Below are 20,308 nucleotides of genomic sequence, written 5' to 3'. Positions count from 1 at the left end.
CCTAGTTTCTGTTCTCAAATTAATCCACTTTGCATCTTTATTTTAGCTTAAAGCTGCCAAACTTTGCAGTACATTGTGACTAGGAAAGTTTTAAAATTAAAAGGTACATGGAACATGAATTTTCATTGTGTGTAAAGAAACGTTTATGTGGTGTTTAGTATAGATGGTGCAATTTTTAAACACCTACTGAAAATGTGGCCTGGGAATACTGTGTGACTGTTTCAATGGATGTTTTTCTGCCTTGCTTTAATTAAGAGAACATGTGTTTCCCAAAACTCCCATTACTTCCTCCCGTCCACAACACACACACGACTTGTTTTGAACACTAGTTAAAAAACAATAATTCTTGCATATGCCTTATCGTGTCGTTGAGACATCTCAAAGCGCTTCACAGAATATACTGTAAAATTAACAGACACTACACAAACCAGTCTTCATAAACACTGAGCCCTCAACAATATCATACCACCTGCTTCAGCTGCACAGATGTCAGGACACAAATTTACCAAGCTTGAGCTTCCCGACACTTAAGTCACTAGTAAGGGAAATTCATCAACTATATTATTGGTGCGCCTAAAGAAATTTATAAAGAATTTGTATTTCTTATTCACAATCCCTGTCACATTCACCACCCATGCACTACTGCAGTACTTTGCTACAGGTGCAAATTAAAAAGTCCAATATGATAGAAAATTGGCTTCAGGATAATTGAAGGATTAAATATTCATAAAAGCAAGAGATTAAGTGCTAATTGTATCATAGTATTACATTGTGAAATTATTTACTGTCAGGCTGTGATGTATTTGAACGTTACTTAATGTCTGATGACTTCATTGTTTTCATTCGTTGCCATTATTTTGAAATATTTTATATGAAAATATAAATTCAATTAAGATAAAATGGATTCTAAAACTATTAATGTTGCACTGAGCTTTACATAGTTATCTACTGTTAAATATGTTTTTTTTTTAAATTACCGCTATATTTCATGTACAAATTGTAGTACAGTAAAACTCGCCAAAATCGGGACCATAACATTCAACTTGACTTGCGTGAAGTCTGAGTTGCAGGCAAACTTTTAAGTCGCAGAAAATCCGATTTAATTAATAATCTCCACTGTGCATGCGTAATTCGATGCAGCCGATAAGTGTGCATGCTGTAGGTCATTACTGCAGCCAATAAGTGCACATGTGGTGACGGGTCAAGACTACTTTTCCTTATGAGTCAACATGCCTTGATCCGTCGGCGCATCCACACTTACCAGCAAGAGTGGGAATCACATTGAATCACAGGAAAATAAGTTCTTCTGCATATGCGTTGATGGATCAAAACTACATTTCCTGCAATTCAATGCGACAGGTCAGTAAGTGCGCTTGCGTCAATGGGTTAGTACATAATTTTTCGCGATTCAATGCAGTCAGTAAGTGTGGGAGTAATAGAGGGTAGGGGAGCTGCGTTACGCGTTAGGCGGTGATTAACATGAGAAATGCAAAGGAATCTAAGTGTTTTTGATAGGAAACTGAATGGGAATATACAGCACAATGGGAATATACAATGGGAACTCGGTGAGTATACAATACAAAGTTACATTTGTAAAGCCCCTTTCACCTCGGGAGGACGTCCCAGGGCGCTGAACACTCAGGGATTAAGACCCGAGCGGGGGTTGGGAGACATGGAGCAGGCCAGGGCTGCTGAGCGGAGGGGGCGGACAGATTGATAAGGTCGGAGAGGTAGGAGGGGTTAAGGCCATTGTGGGCCTTGAAGCTAAGGACGAGGATTTGAACTCGATCATCTGAGGGATGGGGAGCCAGTGGAACCAGGCGATGGTGGGTGTGATGGGTCAGGGAGCCTGGTGCGGGAGAAGACATGCAATATAGAGTTCTGGATGACCTGCAACTTGTGGAGGAAAGAGTTGGGAAGGTTGACAAGCAGGGCGTTGGCATAGTCGAGCTTGGATGTAATGTAGGCATGTATGAGGGTTTCGGCGGCCTGCAGGATGAGGCAGTGGTGGAGTCGGGCAATGTTACGGAGGTGGGGGATGGCAGAGTAGGTCATGGCACTGATGTGAGGGAGAAAGAATAGTTAAGGGTTATATAGGTTAAGGCGATCACACAATTTATAAAGATAAGACTTGTGTGAGTTTCACTGTAATTGTAAATGTACAGAATTAATTAACAGTTGCAGCCCTAATTTCAGAAACAAAGTCACTGATTTCAAATCCAATTTATGGTGTGTACACGTGCAGTGAATGGTTGGTGCATGCTGAATTTAAATGCTACATTAGTCGCATCAATTCATCGCAATTACTCATGGCTCAGTTTAAAATATTGTGTTAAAACTTGAAAACCTAAAGCTCAAGTTTACAGGCCGTCATCCAATGTAGCAAAAAAAAATTGGTTTTGAGGTCCATTGCCCACATTTCAGTTACTTTTTTGTTTGTTTTTTTAAAACGTCTCTTCCATTCAGCAGAGTAAGCTGCATTGCTACCCTGGTTCATTTAATCATCAATGTAAAGGAAGAGATTTTAGGTACTGCAGTCAATGAAAGCAAGATAACACAGAGGGGAAAGAAGAAAAACTCATTTTCGAACGTTCCTTTTTTCTTGAAGCGTCCCAGTGGTTTAAAAAGTGGCATTTTTCAAAAACGTGACTCTCTCATTTAAACTTGAATGCATTAGAGAGAAATTCTTCAACTGCTTTTATGGCATTTAGGAACAAGTACACATTGTTCAGTCTGTCTAGTTAAGACTGGTTTGGAGATGCACAGTGAAGAGGCATAGCGACGTGGTGACATCATTCTTGTTGGAAAAAAATTAAGAACGGAATTTTTTGAACTTGCTCTTTTCTCCTTATAGTTTTAGGAGGCAACTTTTCTTCAATGAAGCTCAGAAAAGGTCGATAGCAACCTTGCAATGTATGGACAGTTTGGTTACTGTGTTGAGCATTTTCCTGATTTCTGAAGAAAATAGAGCTGAGAGCTGACTTAAGCACTTTAGAATTTTTTTGTCTGGGCTTCAAAGCTATGCATATTAATGCAGAGTCAGTTAAACCAGCAGTAACTATTTCAGCGTTGCCATTTCAGGGGTTGATAGGGATAAGGTAAAGAGATTGTAATCTTGATGGGATCTTCGTTGTGTTTTTTTTCAAGCATATGAGCTCCTATTGAGCCTTATTACGTGTGAAATGTTTTGTTGGAGTAACTGGATTTGATATGAAGTTGTAAGATCATAATTTTGTTTAAAAAAACGTAATAAATTCTGAGCTTTCCTCCTTTCCTTGCCTGAACGTGAGCCTGGCTCAGTTGGTAGCACTCTCGCCTCTGAGTTAGAAAGTTATGGACTGAAGCCCCACATGGAACTTTGAACTTACAGTCTAACGCAGGGGTAGGCAAATACGGCCCACGGGCCATATCCGGCCCGACGATTCTATCCAGCCCGTCATTGTGTCCAGCGATAGAAAAAATTATAGTTCGTTCAGTCCCAGAAACGATCAGTTTTAAATGCGTCCCTTACATTTCTTACTTTTGTCACAGCATTGATTTTTAATTGCTAAAATCGTTAGTTTTTTTTGTCCACAAATTTCATATTTGAATCTGACCGGGAACATCAGCCAATCACACTGCTTAGTTGTGCGCACGCTCCCTTAAGTGTTGAATCAGGCCGAGGTCAGAAATGTATGGATCGGCAAGTTTTCAAATGCATGCACGGCAACCGCAGCAATATTTTTCACTAAAGGACGTTAGTTCAAAATGAGTTTATCAAAGAAGTGGAAAGTGGATCCTGAAGGCCGAATATTCAACAAAGAATGGATTTCTAAATACTTTTTTACCAGTGTGGGTGGAAAAGCTGTGTGCTTAATTTGCAAGGAAAGTGTGGCAGTGCTCAAAGACTACAACTTGATTCGCCATTTTGAGACCAAACATGTTTGCTAATGCAAGAACGTTTCTGCCGAAGAAGGAGGAAAGAAAACTGATGAGATGGTTGTTCGAATGCTAAAAGAGCAAAGCATTTTCACAGAACAATTTGTGTCCCAGGATGAGATTACAAGAGTGAGTTATGTGATTGCACAAAAAAATTGCCAAGAACAGCAAACCATTCTCTGAAGGAGAATTTATAAAGGAATGTATGGTTGACTCTGCCTCAATTTTACACCCAGACAAGAAAAACCAATTCGAGAGCATTAGCTTGTCAAGGAGAATTGTTGTGAGACGTGTTGAGGATATCTCTGAGAAGCTGTATCTGCAGTTAAAAAATAAAGTAAGCAATTTTGCATGTTTTTCACTGGCACTCGATGAGAGTTGTGATGTCAAAGACACAGCCCAGTTGATAATTTTTATTCGAAGCATCACCAAACATTTTGAGCTCGCAGAAGAATTGGCATCAATGCAGTCAATGAACGATAGGACAACTGGAGAAGACTTTTTGGAGGCAGTAAATAAGTGTATCTTAAAATTAGGAGTGGAGTGGAAAAAATTGGTGAATGTGACCACCAATGGAAGCCCAAATCTGACAGGCAAAAATGTTGAGTTACTGAAAAGAATTCAAGATCAAGTCAAAGAAACAAATCCAGAACAGAATATTGTTTTTCTACACTGCATTATCCACCAAGAGGTCCTCTGTAAGATTGTTCTAAAACTAAGCAATGTCGTGGGCACAGTTACAAAAGTGGTGAACTGCATTCGAGCAAAAGGATTAAACCACAGGCAATTTGTAACTCTGCTTGAGGAATTGGAATCCAAGCACATGGATGTTCTGTATCACACGAATGTAAGATAGCTTAGTATAGGAAAGGTCTTGAAAAGAGTGTGGGAACTGAGAACAGAGGTTGATTTATTTTTGGACGTGAAACAAAAAGATTTGTATTTCCCACAGCTGAATGATGCGAATTGGCTCTCCGATTTTGCATTTGCCGTTGATATCATGGACCACATGAATGAACTGAATTCAAAACAGCAATGGAAGGGGGCCTTTGTGCACAGTTTGTATTGCAGTCTCAAGTCATTTATAACAAAATTATTTATTTTATTGCATCAGATAGGAAACAGGCAGTTTGTTCACTTTCCAACTGTTTGCAATCAAAGCCTTAAAAAGTATACTTCGTCACTACTTGCCTTACATTCCGAATTTTCTGGCCGATTTCAATTTGATTGAAAATGACCTGCCTTGGGTCTCTTCACCTTTCTCATTTGATGTTGACAAAGCCCCATTTGACCTCCAACTCGAGCCTATTGACCTGTAATTTGATCCATTGCTTACGGAGCAATTCAAATCAGTGATGCTTCCCAGTTTTTATGCCTCTCTTAATGAGTAAACCTTTCAGAAAATAAAGGCTCATGCCCGGAGGATGCTTGTGCTGTTTGGATCAACATACATATGCGAGGAGAATTTTCTGTGATGAAATTCAATAAATCAAAACATAGATCTGCGATGACTGATGACCACCTTGCAGCAGTACTCCGCATTGCAACAACGGAGACGATGCCTGACTTCAGTTGTCTGGTTAACCCGCATCAGCACTTTCATTCTTCCCATGGAGTGAGCTTCTCACATTCTCATCAATATGTGAATAAATTAATAAATATCGAATAAATGTCTGCTCAATGAGTTTTTATTTAACCTAATTTTAATGAATGTCAATTATATAGACTTTATTTTATGCATGTACAAGTGTAAGTAAGTGTAAGTCTTGATTTTGAGCTATTATTAAGCATTTGCATCTATGTTAAGTTGTGGCCTGCGAAGCTTACCAAAACTCATGAAGTGGCCCAAAATAATTGCCCACGCCTGGTCTAAAGTGACGCTCCAATGCTATGTTAGGGGCATGCTGCAATGTTGGAGCGGCTAAACAAGATCCTGTCGTGTTGAGGTGTACATTAAAGGATTATTCAAAATGAGAAGGGAGTTCCTCCCCAGTGTTTTGGCCAACAATCTCCTAATTAAAATTAGTCATTCACGATTCATTTTACAGCTGTTTGTGGGACATTGCTGTGCACAAATTAGCACCCATGTTCTATAAAAATAATCACTGCACTTCACAGTAAATCCTGTGAAGAGCTTTGAGATGTCCTTCTGATGTGAAAAGTACTATATCAAATGCAGTGGTTATTATTTTATTATGCGCTAAAAACACCACCTGGTATGAGTAGGTGCATGCACATCCATTTGTCACACAGCAGTGACCAACAATCATTGAAACAGGAGTAGGCTATTCAGCCCCTTGTTCTGCCATTTTATAAGATCATGGCTGATCTGTACCTCAAGTCCAGTTACCCGGCCTTGCTCCATATCCCTTAATACCTTGACCTAACAACTATTTATCAACGTCCATCAGACAGTGAAATGGAGTCCTAGACTGTGAGCTCAAAGGCATGTGTTGCTTGAACCCATAAGAACAACAACAACTTGCATTTAATAATAATAATAATAATCCTTGCATTTGATGCAAGGACGTCCCAAAGCGCTTCACAGAACACACTGTAAAGTGAATTAACTGTATATTTGTGAGCGAACGCGGCAGCCAACTGCGCACAGCAATGTCCCACAAACAGTCGTAGATTGAAAATGACCAATTTATTATTGTTTTTGGTTTTGAAGGGATTATTATTAGGCTCTGTGTGGAGTAAGGAAACTTGCCCAAGGTTTCACCCTCTGCCTGGAATTGAACTCAGGTCTCTCACTTGCAAAGCGAGTGCTCTAACCACTGAGCTACAGGACTCCATTATATAGCGGGATAGTGTCTGGAGTGCTTGACAGTGGCAGAGTCTGACTCGGAGGCAAAAGTGCTACCAGCTGATCCATACTGACACCTAAATTTGCAGTTGTGCTTAGCTAACCAGAGGACTTTAGAAGATGTATAGATGTAAGATAAGTATGTATAGGTTAGTAAAGGACAGGATCACTTTTGGTTATGATGCTCAAATAGCTTTCTAATACTCACTTGGGTGTCACACATGACTAATTATCACTTGGGCGAGGTACAAGGTCGGCATTCAACAAACCATAAAATAGATGGAAAAAGGAGTCGAGATTACAAGAAAAGGGAGACTATTACTAAATTTCCTTGAACTACACCCGTCATAGGTATGGAATTTCACTCGCGGCGGGTGAGCATGGTTTATTGACTGAAATATGTGGTTTCTCTTTAAGGCATTTTCTTAAACATAACAGATTAATACCAGTGATGGATTTAGTTTTAAACGTAAATCAACAATGACCAGATTGTGCAATCTCTGGTATGAATTCTTAGCGCTCTTCTCTCTCCCCACCCCTCTCTTTTACATAAGAACATAAGAAATGCTAGACGAAAAAAAGATTGAGGTCCTTCTGGTTCGCCTTTCATCTTCCTGGCAGTCACATATGTCCCGAACTACCTATGTACTATAATCCCATAATGTTATTTCCTAAAAGAATACTATTTAATCTGTGTTTGAAGGAATCAACATTTCCTGCTTCAACCGTCTTCCTAGGAAGCCTGATCTACAAGTTTACTATTCGTTCACTGAAATAGTGTTTCCGTAGATTCGATCTGAATTTACTCGTCTTCAATCGCAGGCCATGTCCTCTGGTTTTACTATTGTGGACTAGTGTGACAGTAGCCTGTCATGATCTAAATTGATGATCCCCTTTTAGAGTCTTAAAGACACCAATCATATTGCCTCTCAATCTACGCTTTGTGAACATACAGTACAATACAAAATCACATTTGTAAAGCAGATTTGTATAGAGCAGATTTGTATAGAGCAGATTTTTTTTTAAACATCATTCTTAAAACATGAAGATTTAATTAATCCATATGCCTCTGGTTATCCTTACGGCTAGTAAACAGTAGCTAAGGGTGGGGAGGGAATCGGACTCGCAAATCTTTACATTAAGGTTCCAACATTTCTGATTTCACCACACTGAACAAGAAATGTGTCTTGTGTCTCAAGTACTCTTGAGACGCTACCCACGTGAAGGGCGCTACATAAATGCAAGTTGTAGATTTTGTTAAGGTAGTTAGTAATACGTGGTAGTGTTGTTAAGTAAACAGTATTCAGTCTTCTTTATAGGCCTACTTTAAAACTTGAATAGTTCATCTTTCAAACTGCTTTTTTGTTTCCCCCCCCCCCCCGCTCAATACACACAAACATAATAAAAAAAGTCCACACCTCACACCTTTTCATGAGTGGGATAATCCAGAAAAGATCATAAATGTTATCAACGGTGCCCCTTGTCAACTCTGTCAGAACACCTGCTTAAACCAACCGGAAAAGATTACCATTTTCTTTTTCATTCTTCTGCCCTCCTCAATTTGTCAGGCTGGGGAAATGTAATGGACAAATTATGCATTATTGTCACCTATAGGGAATGTATTCACTATAAACCTAGTTGGGTTACAATGCATTAATCTGGGATTATCAATTAGAGGGAATTATTTTGTTTCACTTTATGCATGTTTGTTGCACTTTATCCATAGCATGTGAAGTTGATTTTGATTCATTTTCAAATAGAAAGTTGATCCCAGCCCGTTATATTTCAACTGTGGTGCCCTGATTTAATAGCAGGCCAGAGATCAGTAATAATCAAGTTATGAAGGCATTTGGAGAACATTAATATCAGAAATATGGATGAGGAAAAATTCATATAACTGTTGGACAGAGTCTCATTCAGAATCTAGAAGACGTGAAAAGCGTCATATCAAATGCAAGGATTATTATTATTATTATTATTATTAAGGCAGCCAAGAAGGACAGATAAATTCAAGCAGAAACATTTCAGGAAGGATGGGGGAACAGTGGTAAAAGCAAATTGTTTGAGCGATCTGGGACACTACCCCGCATGAAGGGTGTTATATAACTGCAAGTTGTTGTTGATTTTCATCCTTGTTGTTTCTCAGCATCCTATTCTCCAAAATGCAGTGTACACAATAGAACTTTAAATGTCTTTGCACTATTATCCTTTTGTGTATATATATACACACAGTACTGTTTAACCTCTGTTGTCTCACTAATCTGTACATTCAGGACTGTCACATAAGTCTCCCCACAGACTAATACAGACTTTGGTGCCTAAAAATATTCCTCAAGTCTTATTTCAGAGGATGTGAGTGATGATGGCTGAAGGCTCTTAATGCTTCAGCTTTAAAACTTAAATATATGGGAACATTACAACACTTGAAATAATTCATTGTTTCTTTGTGATTTTCTTTTATAAGTAGTACATGAAGGCAAGAATATATCCTTACCCCTGTAAATGCTCAGAATTTATTTTGTGTGGTAAAAGTAACAAGCTTAAATGTGAAATCGAACACTCAGCGCTTTGGCACAGGAGAAATAATTAAAGCAGTCAACATCATTATACAGTTAGAGATTTAATTAAAACACTAATGCAGTCAGAGAAAGATTAGGTTACATGTTAATATTGATTCAGTGTTGATTTTAAGCAGTACAGTATTAAGTAAAAATTTCTTCAAAATATTGAGTGAGCCATTATGTTGCAGTGATTTTCTTTGAAAATTTGAGTTTAAGACTTGGGAAGGAGCAGTAACGTTTACTTGAGTACATCTAATCTCCAAATGAACTGATGAAATCTCGGCATTTTATATTCTTGAAGAAAATAATGGTTTTGGAAAATAGAATATTTAGAAAGCTGCAACAGAATTTTGAACAAACTATTTAATAATAATAATCCTTGTATTTGATACGTCATTGTTACGTCATTGTTGTCTCAAAAAGCTTCATAGAATGTACTGTAAAGTGGAACAATTGTATTTTGTGGGTGAAATGGGGGATTTTGTTTTGGGGGCCAATCATTTTTAAGATGTGCTTGATGATTCATGCGGAATTTGAAATGGTTAATTTGAACAGTGTTTCCTTTTCTCCCGACAGGGCCTATTCCCTTGTGGATTCCAGTCAAGTCTCTACTTTTCTTATCTCCATTCTACTTATCGTCTATGGAAGCTTCAGGTATGTATTCTAATGCTTCCTTTGCAGAGTTGAGCGAGCGCATTTTATTCTGAGGCAGGGCTTCAAAGGAGTTTCTGCAACAGGTTGTGTTGTACAGTGGAGCCTTGTTTCTTTGGGACGTGGTTGGGATCCATAAAGTAGTGAGATGCAATAGTCAGTTTCACTGCACACTGCAGGCTGACTCATTCCCTCTCTGGCTGCTTCCCATGCTGTTTTCTTTTAAGAAAGACGACTGCATCAGGTTTTTGCCAATGTCACTTTTACTTATCATCTATGCTCACGCGTATAGCGAGATTAACTTATGACCCAAAAGCTAAAATAAAAGTTTAGTATGAAAATGAACAGGGCACAGGGAGTGAGCAGGCATGCACGGAGCCACATGAATAGAAGCTACATTTGTAATAATAAATTTGTGTTGTGAAGAAACACATTAAAACAGAGCTATACTGTATATAGGAGCTACTCCTTCAACCACTACTTCCCTAATCTCTGGAATATCCTTCCCCACTCCTCTTTCTTTAAAACAGGCGACCGCGCCTATGGGCACCTCCTCCCTTTCTCGGTGACCAAACCACAGCTGTGCACCAGTCTTGTCTGAAGGGTGCTATTATAAATGCAAGTTGTTGTTGTTGATGATAAGCCCATCTGAGTCAATGGAAAGAAGAATTCTTAACTTTGATTAGATTGCGGGGCCAAATTGAACATGAGTAATCAGACCGCTCCTATTTGTTTGCCAACTAAAAATAGTAAAAATAAAAATAATAAAAAAATAGCACTATGTCCTATATGGGTGTTTTGACAATTCATTCCATTCGTATGACTACATGTACAACCTGCAAGGGAGGTGGAGTTTGCATTTCTCTCTGCTGTTGCCTCGGGGGGTGGGAAGAAGACTTTAAGTCTCTATGTAATTGAGGCCTAATGTTGCATAATGCTGCGAAAGACAGCGCTGGATATGAAACATCATTAATAGTAAATATTGAAACAAAGAAGCTGTAAACTATTCACTTGTATGCAGATGCCCGCCTAGATAGCTGATAAGGAAACTCTGAAGCTTGGGCAGACAGCTGCTGGAAGGCGTTACCTGGAGTCTGAATTTGTGAACATATGTTCGTACATCCAGTGCTTGGAATCCACCTTATTTAATAATAATATTATAATAATCCTTGCATTTGATATAGCTCTTTTCACGTCTTCAAGACATCTCAAAGCGCTTCACAGAATATACTGTAAAGTGAATTGGTTGTATATTTGTGGGCGAAACGCGGCAGCCAATTGTGCACAGGAGCGTCCCACAAACAATCATGGATTGAGTGACCAAATTATTAATTTTCTTTTAGGGATTATTATCCCCGCGATCCGCCAGTCGACTAACACCTGGATTCCTACTTACTGCTAACTTACTACCACAGGCGTGTGGATGAGAAAAAAACATTTTGCTTTCATTTGGCACCTTTGTGTTCTTAAAACGTTTTTTCACCCACAAAATACAGTCAATTCACTTTGCAATATATTCTGCGAAGCGTTTTGAGACCGCTCAAGGACGTGATAACACACTGTATCAAATGTAAGCATTATTATTATTAATCATTTAAGACAGTCAAAATAAAAGGATCATGTTTTGTTCAAAATAGTCCACCCCATTAGGAATGAACTAAAGCAAATTTTTCAATGCTTTCGCTATAGCTTTACCATAGAACTTGTCACCTTTGTGCACAAGGCCACTCCAGTGATATGTTATGGGAAGGAGCTATTAAAGGTGTACTTGTGTGCTTGCTGGCTGACGACAGAATTGGTCTTCGCAATGGTTGAGTAGCCCAGCGACATTGATCCACACTCTTTTGGGACCAACCTCATTGTGGATAGGCAAATAGTGCAGATAATTGGTCCAGTAAGCAAAATTACTGCAATACTAACTAAAAATCTGTTCCATCAGGAGTTATCTATCAGTATTCTATCATGCTGTACCATGTCCTTTTCTGTCTCTACCATTCTCTCTTACTCGGCCTTTGTCTTGCGTTTGTCCTCTCTCTCTTCTCTCTTTCTGTCCTTTTCTTTTTCTGTCTGTTTCTTGTCTCTTCATCCTCTCTCACCGTACAGTATCCAAAAATAAGTACCCTTGTATAAACACTTGTATTTGAGATATCGTCCAAAATAAATCCGGTTATACACAAGGTTAGTAGGCATGTGTGGCACAGTTAGATTGCCTCCCCAGTAACCTTGTAGGCTTGCACGCAAATGTCTGCACACAACTAGATTTAATTGCAAGAGTCTCATAATCCCATGTCCACGTTTCTGAGCATGATTCGGACATGGAGTCTGTTAGCTTATTGTTTAGAGCATTCTCCTCGCAATCGAGAGGATCTGGGTTTACTTACTGGACAGGGAACCTTCGGCAAGTTTCTTTGCTCCATATGCCTCTGTTTAATCATTAAAGACAGTCAAAATAGACCGATCATGTTTTGTTCCAAGTAGTCCATCTCACTAGGAATGAACTAAAGCAAATTTAGTCCGTAATTCTGTCCAGCGCCTTGGGACGTCCTCCCGCCGTGAAAGGCCTATACAAATGTAATTTGTTGTAGTTGTTCTTGTTGTTTACCTCGCTATAAGATGGCTATAAAACCTTAACTTTATCTATAACAATTAGTTATTTAAAGTGTTCTGACATTCGTTTTTTTGAAAAATCTATAGAGGTTTGGTTTAATCACTTACTTTGGACGCACTTCTGATTAGCTCAGCTGCAGCATTGACAGTCACAAACGCATACCGCTACAGTTTTCTTGCCTTTGGGTTTAAAAGAACCTCTTTCCTGGTAAATCACTTAATTTTGTTAGTGTATTATGATTGCAGCAGTTACAGAATGTAAAGAACAGAATCCCTTAATTGGTCATTGGGGATAGACTTAAACAGAGTTATTTTACACTTATGTACAAAACTGAACATGTGTTTCTTTGATAATTAGGACATAAGTGCACACGTGCTTGCTCGGGATAAATCAAGGGAATTATAACATTACAAATCTTTAGAATGAGAAAAGGCTATGAGTTTTATGTACTGTTATTTCTATATATTATGTGACGAACTGTTCCAACCTGTTGGTTGAATTTAGTTTAGTAAAATTGGTTTTTTTTAATAATGTATTCTCATGAAACTTCCATTTTGCAGTTGGCAAGCTTAGGCCTTGTTATAAGAATCCTTTCATTTGATATAGTGCCTCATCACCTCAGAAAGACATCTCAGATGATAAGGCACTATATCCTTCACAAGAAGCGCTTCGCAGGAATCACTGGAATGGAGTGACTGATTTGTAGGTAAACTCGGTAGCACAATTGCGCCCAGCATTGTCCCACAAGCAGCCATGAAATGAATGTGCAATTTTTTTATTTGGGGGAATTGTTGACCAAGACACTGGAAGAAACTCCCTTCTCTTTCGAATAGCGGCATGGGATCTTTAACGTCCACTAGAACAGGTACACAGGACCTCAGTTTTACGCCTCATACATTATAAGATTGATATCCCTTCTAAATTAAGGTAGTTGAACACATTATCAGATTAAAAATCTAGTCCATTGTTATACTGAAGAAAGTTTTACGATACCTCCGATAATGCCCAGCGTCATCTTAGACTATGTGAGTTCAACTCCCAAAATGGGATTTGAAACCATACCTTTTGACTCGAGAGGAAGAAGTGTTACCATTGAGCCAAGGTGACACACCTATTTATTATGACTAAACCAAATTAAGAACCTAATCTGAGTGATTCCAACCACTGTCTGAATAGGAGTGCTGAGTAGTTTCAGTCTATAACATTTCCTGTTGTGGTGACTCCTGATTTGGAGCAAGCAATAGCAAAAGTCTGTTGCATATTTTGCTCTCTGTACTGGCACCTTTTCTCACCTGTCCCTACATCTTAAGATTTGTTTTGTAACTGACATTGTTGGAACAAATTGGCACATACTGTGTACTCACAATGATATAACTTGTCCCTTTAATTTTGACGCCTGTTAAGATAGATGTCCCTTCAGACTTAAGGTAGTTTAACATATTCTCAGAATAAAAGTCTACTCCATTTCCTTCTGATATTGTACGATAAGAGGAGCACGTTACTTAGCCAGCAACTCCTGTTTTATAAGAATAATGATAATACTTGCATTTGATATGGCGTCGTCTCAAAACACTTTGTGGGTGAATATTGGGTTTCTTCAATAAAAACATTGTCTGCACATCTTTTGCCAGGATTCTAGTTTGCATTACCAGACAACTGAACCCCTTGATGTGACTTTTGGCATTTTCTTTATTTTTAAAAAAAAACAAAGTTGTGTGAGTCTCTGGCATTGCACTGTAGACACATGGCAAGTAAAAATGACCTTAACCTTCTTCACTGGAAGTGGAGCAGCTGAATGTTAGCCTGTTGACAAATAACCTGTTTCAGCAATTGATTACCCTCTGTATAAAAAATTCCTCCTGCTGTCTAGCTTAAAATTTCCCTTTACAACCCTGAAACTGTACTCTCTTGTCCAGTTGACTTGGCATATCTACAGCTGTCATTCTCAGGTTTTTTCTTCTGTCCCTTTAATCATCCTGTATACTTCTTTAAAATGACCTCAGAGAACTTCCTTTTCAAAACTGCAGGGTCTTTGTTTACTTCTTTCTCATCATCGCTCATCCCTCTTACACTAGAGATCACGCTCGCTGCTCTCCACTGGATGTCCCTATTATGTTGCTACCACCAGAGCTGCTCCAGGTGTGGGTATGACAACAACAGCAAATTACACTTGTATAGCACCCTTCACATCCAGGGCACTGGATAGTCGGGGGGTTTTGGATCCGAGTTGGGGTCAAGAGGGTTGGAGGACTGCACAGCTTGATCACAACCTTTGGAGATTTTCAAACTGATATGGCAATGCAGCCCAGCATCCTGTTTGCTTTCATTGCTGTCTCACATTATTGATAGTGATTTGGCCGCTGAGGCACGTTAAGCCTCAAAAAAAATCCTTTTTGTTGAAAGCTGGTGGGTTTAATTTGAACAGAATCGATCATGCAGTTGAATTTTGTACGGTATGGTCACCTGACGTTTCTAAGAAGCAGTGACGGTGGTAAATGAGACAAGTGCAGTTCTAATAATAGTCTTTTTTTCCAAATTAGTAGACATTGCACAGTCAAAACATTGTTTGAGAATACCTGTTATTTGACTGGTGTTGAAGTCCTCCTATCCCACTCCTCTGCTTGCTCCCTCCAATTGGCTGGATCGGGCTTGCTGCTTGGCCCCCCACCCTACCTGCACCACCATTGTTGGCCAAACTTTCCAATTCTACGCTCCTACCCTCTGGAACTCCCTCCCTCAACTCCTCGATCTCACCCGTGTCTTCAAGTCCTGCCTCAAAACCTACCTCTCAAACTGAACCTATTTTCACTCCCCTCCCTCACTCCAGGCTCGGCCTTTGCTCCACCATTCTATAGTCCTCCAAGATGTTCTATGTGAAGTCTATATAAACAGTGATGGTGGTGGTTGTTGATTGCACGTTTTACTCAATGTAAAACCAACTGTTTGAAAGATTAGATACTTACTATAGTTTGGAAAAGTATTTCAGTGACAGTATTCTGGTTTGCTCTTTCCACATCAAGTAAGTGTTTAACAACCACTAAAGGATGGTAAGTTTAGGACTTATAAATGGATATACAAGCGAATGGTCTACCTTGAATCTGATGTGTTTCTTCTCCACTCCTCCCAAAACTGCTGCATGTTTGTGTCGGTCTAAAAAGTGGAAAGTATTAAACTTTTTAATTGCATTGGAGTGCTGGGATTGGTATCCAGGACTGGGAAGGATGCCATCTCCAGCTCAACCTGATGAGAGCCAGCAAAATACTGACTTGCCACATACATTGGCATGTTTTTGTGCTGCTGAGAGACTGACAAGGCTGCTTTCTCATTAGGAAAATAATTAATAGTCCTTGCATTTGATATAGCGCCTTATCACGTCTTTGAGACATCTGAAACGCTTCACAATATACTGTAAAGTGAATTGACTGTATATTTTGTGGGTGAAGCTCGGCAGCCAATTGCGCACAGCAGAATACTACTATCGCTTCCCAGAGGTAATAATCCCTCCAAAAAAATGCGGTCGCTCAATCTACGACCGTTTTGGGACACTGCTGTTGGCTGTCGCATTTCGCTCACAAAGTACACAGACACTCCATTTTACAATATATTCTGTGAAGCGCTTTGAGATGTGTCACCGATGTGATAAGGCATTATATCAAATGCAAGGATTATTATCATTATTATTATACTATGCTTTTAAGTGCTTAAAGCCTTCAGGTTACCACTGATGTCAACAAGAAACCAAAGCACCACAGACTGCAACTGAATTAATCCTATACCATGACTTTTTCTGTAAAATCGGCATTTCAAGACCTGTCACAAGATACGTTCTATTTATAAGCCACTACAGTTCAAATTTAGATATTTGAGAAGGAATTATTAAACTATACAGATAGAGCAGGAGGGTAGGATTAAAGTCATCAGCTTCAGTTCGTAAAGTTAGCACCAGCAGAGACACAATGACCTTCTGTATACAACTCATTCTATTAAGCATTTTGAGACCTTTTTATGTGAAAAGGTGACTGTATCAAAATGAATTATTTTCAGAAATGAACCTTAGTATATCTACTAAAGTTATTAAAAATATATATTCTGCTTATTTGAGCTGGTGAACAGTGTAGACGCAATAGCATTTGCTGGGAGCAACCTATTGTCATTGATTACATTTTTAATTAATGAGAGCTTAATAATAAAATGGTTTTGTCTGAATAACTTTTAATTATTTGGCCCAAGTGTAAAAGATTAATCCCACTCTGCTTTAGGTTGCTAATGCCAAGGCTTTATGATAATGGTGATAAATAATACATTTGCAATCCAGATATCTTATTCTCTATGTTAAATTGAGATCCAATGGTGACCTATTTCACAGATTTCCAAATTCTCCCAAAGTAATCATAGCAAACTACCAAAGGGTCATTTTGAACGCTGTTCAAAACGAACTGAGTTTAAAATCCAAGCAAATTATTAACTACTATACTGTGCCCAATGCCAGTGATCTGATAAATGTATTTAAAATATAAAGATGTTTCCCTCCCTCTTTTTTTAGAAACATTTGCATTGGCCGTGTGAAATGTTAAGAATGGAATGTGGACCAATTTGCAAATTTTAACTTTGTCAACACCTTGCATTTCTATAGCGCTCTTCGCGCAGGCTAATGTCTAGGAGTGCTTATTAATATTTGGTAATTAGTTTTTTTTCTAGTTGTCTTTTAGATTTTAACTATTAAAGTTGTTAGATTTTCACTGTTGTTTGCTTGCCATTGCCCGACATGCACATATTTTGGTGAGGCCTGCTCACCTTTCTATTTTGAACGGGAGTCCTGCAGCTCAGTGGTCCTCGCAAACGAGAAACCTGGGTTCAATTTCCGGAGGTCAAAATGTTGGGCAAGTTTCCTTACTCCACACGTTTCCCTTTACTTAACAGTAAGTAGGAACCCGGTTGTTAGTCGATTTTTCCAGGGGTAATAATCCCTTCAAAATCAAAAATAAAAATTGGTCACTTCAATCCACGACTGTTTGTGGGACACTGCTGTGCGCAATTGACTGCCACGTTTCGCCCACAAAATAACCAGTCAATTCAATATTAAGATTCTGTCTGGTTTACAGTATATTCTGTGAAGCGCTTTGAGGTGTCTTGAAGAAGTGATGAAACGCTATATCAAATGCAAGGATTATTATTATTATGTTTCCTATTTCTGCTTTCCAAATGCTCCATGGTAGTTAGTGTCTTTCTTTTGGCAGTGGCTCTCTTTCTACGTGAGCTTAGCAAAGTACAGCCAGATGTGTGTGTAACTGAAGTGTGTAAAAGTTTATTTTGGAAACCTCTAGGGTTTTGGGAAAAACTAAAACAAAGTTTGCATAGAGTATACATCAGGGAAGCAGACCTTTCGACCCAACTAGTAGTAGGTGCCACTGTTTATACTCCCCATGAACCTCCATCCCTCCCATTTTTTTAAAATTAGCTAGATGCAAAAATGTATTTTGTAAATCGAGGGGTTTTGAGTCCTGAGTTTAAGTCAGAGCACTTGCAGAGAATTTATAGATGGGCAGTAAGAATTTATTGGTGGGTCACTAATTGTTACTGGGTGCCCACACTGCTGTTATTGTTTACTTTTCAAATATTACATAGCCCAGTCGGTCGGTTTCAAATGCCATCTATTCCCAATTAAAGGACTGGTGTAGTGCCGATGGGCTGTCATTTTGAGCTCTCATTTTGAGCTCTCATCACTGCCTAGCCCACGGCATTTATTTCTTCAGCAAAGTAAGAGTCCAGCCATTTAAATGTTTGCAGCAGTTTGAAGCAGTTTTAGGTTTCTCTTTTCATTAACTGCTGTCTGGCAAGATAATGCGATACATAAATATAAAAACACCTGAATACCACTGCTACCAACTTTTAAGTATTTCAATATGTCCATTCTCATAAGCACAGGAAAATAGCTGCTGGCAACAAACCAACCCATTCTTTCCTGAATTGTGATCAAAGATATGTTTTTAGAAAGTTCACCCTCCCAATACAATCTATATGCTTCACAAAGATTATGCTTTATTATGGTATTGTGTAAAATTTGATTTCTTTCTTATACCATTTGCTTTCCAAACCCACAGTGCTAAGCAAATCTTTTCACCCCAAGGAAAGTCTGAATGCTCAAACGGTCTGTCTTGACTTAATAAAACAGTTAATGTATTAAGATTCTGTCTGGTACACTAGACAAAATTATTGAGTTATTGATGATGGGAATAGCCTTTAGGGGGCTGGCATATGCTTCAATATATCCTCCTAGATTTTCCACTGGTTCCTGAGTTATTGAGGCATTTTGAGCAGAAGCAGGTGATGGCAATTTTGGTATTGCCATATTGGTCTAAGAGACTGTTGTTCTCCTCCTTAGAGTTGTAATAGTGCTGCCCATCTTGTGGTGCACAGGAAAATACTTTACCCAGACCTGGCGAATTTCCACTTGACCGCATGCTATTGAACGGACCTTCGGATATCATAACAGGGACTCCCTTCATTGGTTGTAGATGAACGCTTTACCTGCGCTAAGGAAAGCTTCCTTGAGAGCCACAAATGGAAGCTTTCGGATTTAGGCAGCTGAGGTTTGTCTACAGCTCCCCTCTGAACAAATCAGGCTTTTGGCGTGCAGTGTGCCCTTAGTTTTTGGAATCTCCTTTTGGCACCTTCATTCACTACGTTGCAATCCGTCTCCAAATGAAATGTGTGCAGCTATCCAGGATATTCTTCCTTCTGGTTTGCTTGAGGACATTCCTGGTTTTTGAGTTGAATCAATCCTCTTGTTTTATCCTGGAACGTCAACTTAATTCTTTCTGAGTCGATGCTTCCTCACTTTGGGTCTTTTGAGTTCGTATTGTTACCCTGAAAAACCTGCTTTGTTAATAGTGTTGTTTTCAACCTGGCAGTTCAGCAAGCTTTCGGCACTGTTTGGCCACCGCCTCATTTAATTTGGCTGCAGTTGGATAGTTCTCAGACTTTACCCGAGGTCATCCTATCAAAGATGAATGCTGGTTTAGTATTTTACATTACCGAGGGACCAGGAGTATAGCCAGCTCCCTAATAGCATTACAATCTTTAAGGGCAGTCCAAAATTTGACTCCTTGAGAGCCTTTTGTTGAACAAAAAAAATTGTGTTTTATCAGCTGCGATATAATCTTAATTTATGTTGCAGCTGATGGCAACTGATTCGATTTTCAATGCTACCTCTTGGTGGTTTGGGATAGCGAAGTTCAGATCCGTAAATCCCATATTATACTGCATTTTTATCACTATATCAAAGGTGAAAATTGCATTGCAATAATACTACATGTGAAGTATAAATGGGGCTCTAATGGGAAAAGGGGAAATTTCAGATTTTTGAATGTGCAAAGTACATCGCTTGGGGGACTTGGGACTGCTTTGTTTGTGTGGGCGGTGTGTGTGTGTGTGTGTGTGTGTGCGTGTCCTTTTGCTCCATCATTGGTGGCCGAGTTTTCACCCATTTTACCCCTGCTCTCTGGAACTCTCTTCCTAATTCCCTCCTTTTCATACACTCCCTCTTCTTCCTCTCTGTTTTCAAGCCCAACCTAAAAATCTGTTTCTTTGACCGTGTCTTCGGCCACCTCCCTACTGTCCTATCTCCCATCTCGCTCCAGCTCCCGCTTCATCTCTGAAAACCACCGAGGCATTTTGCCACATGAAAGGCGCTACGTACGGGCAAGTTGTTGATTAAAAATGACTCAGTTGAGAGTTCAAACGTGATATTGTTCACCCACC

The 20,308-nt window shown here is 39.1% G+C and overlaps 1 protein-coding gene across 1 annotated transcript in view; it reads left to right on the top strand.

Moving 5' to 3' along the window:
* sppl3 (signal peptide peptidase 3) overlaps window positions 1-20,308 on the top strand; it is a 72,394-nt gene that overhangs the window by 20,891 nt on the left and 31,195 nt on the right. Inside the window, exon 2 of the mRNA XM_042337299.1 lies at window positions 9,865-9,942. Within this exon, the coding sequence (XP_042193233.1) occupies window positions 9,865-9,942 (78 nt within the window). The remainder of the gene's footprint in view (window positions 1-9,864; window positions 9,943-20,308) is intronic.

Source organism: Callorhinchus milii, unplaced genomic scaffold, assembly GCF_018977255.1.
Source record: "Callorhinchus milii isolate IMCB2004 unplaced genomic scaffold, IMCB_Cmil_1.0 Scaffold8, whole genome shotgun sequence".
In the NCBI taxonomy this organism is placed as follows: domain Eukaryota; kingdom Metazoa; phylum Chordata; class Chondrichthyes; order Chimaeriformes; family Callorhinchidae; genus Callorhinchus; species Callorhinchus milii.
This window is presented reverse-complemented; position numbering and strand designations above follow the sequence as displayed.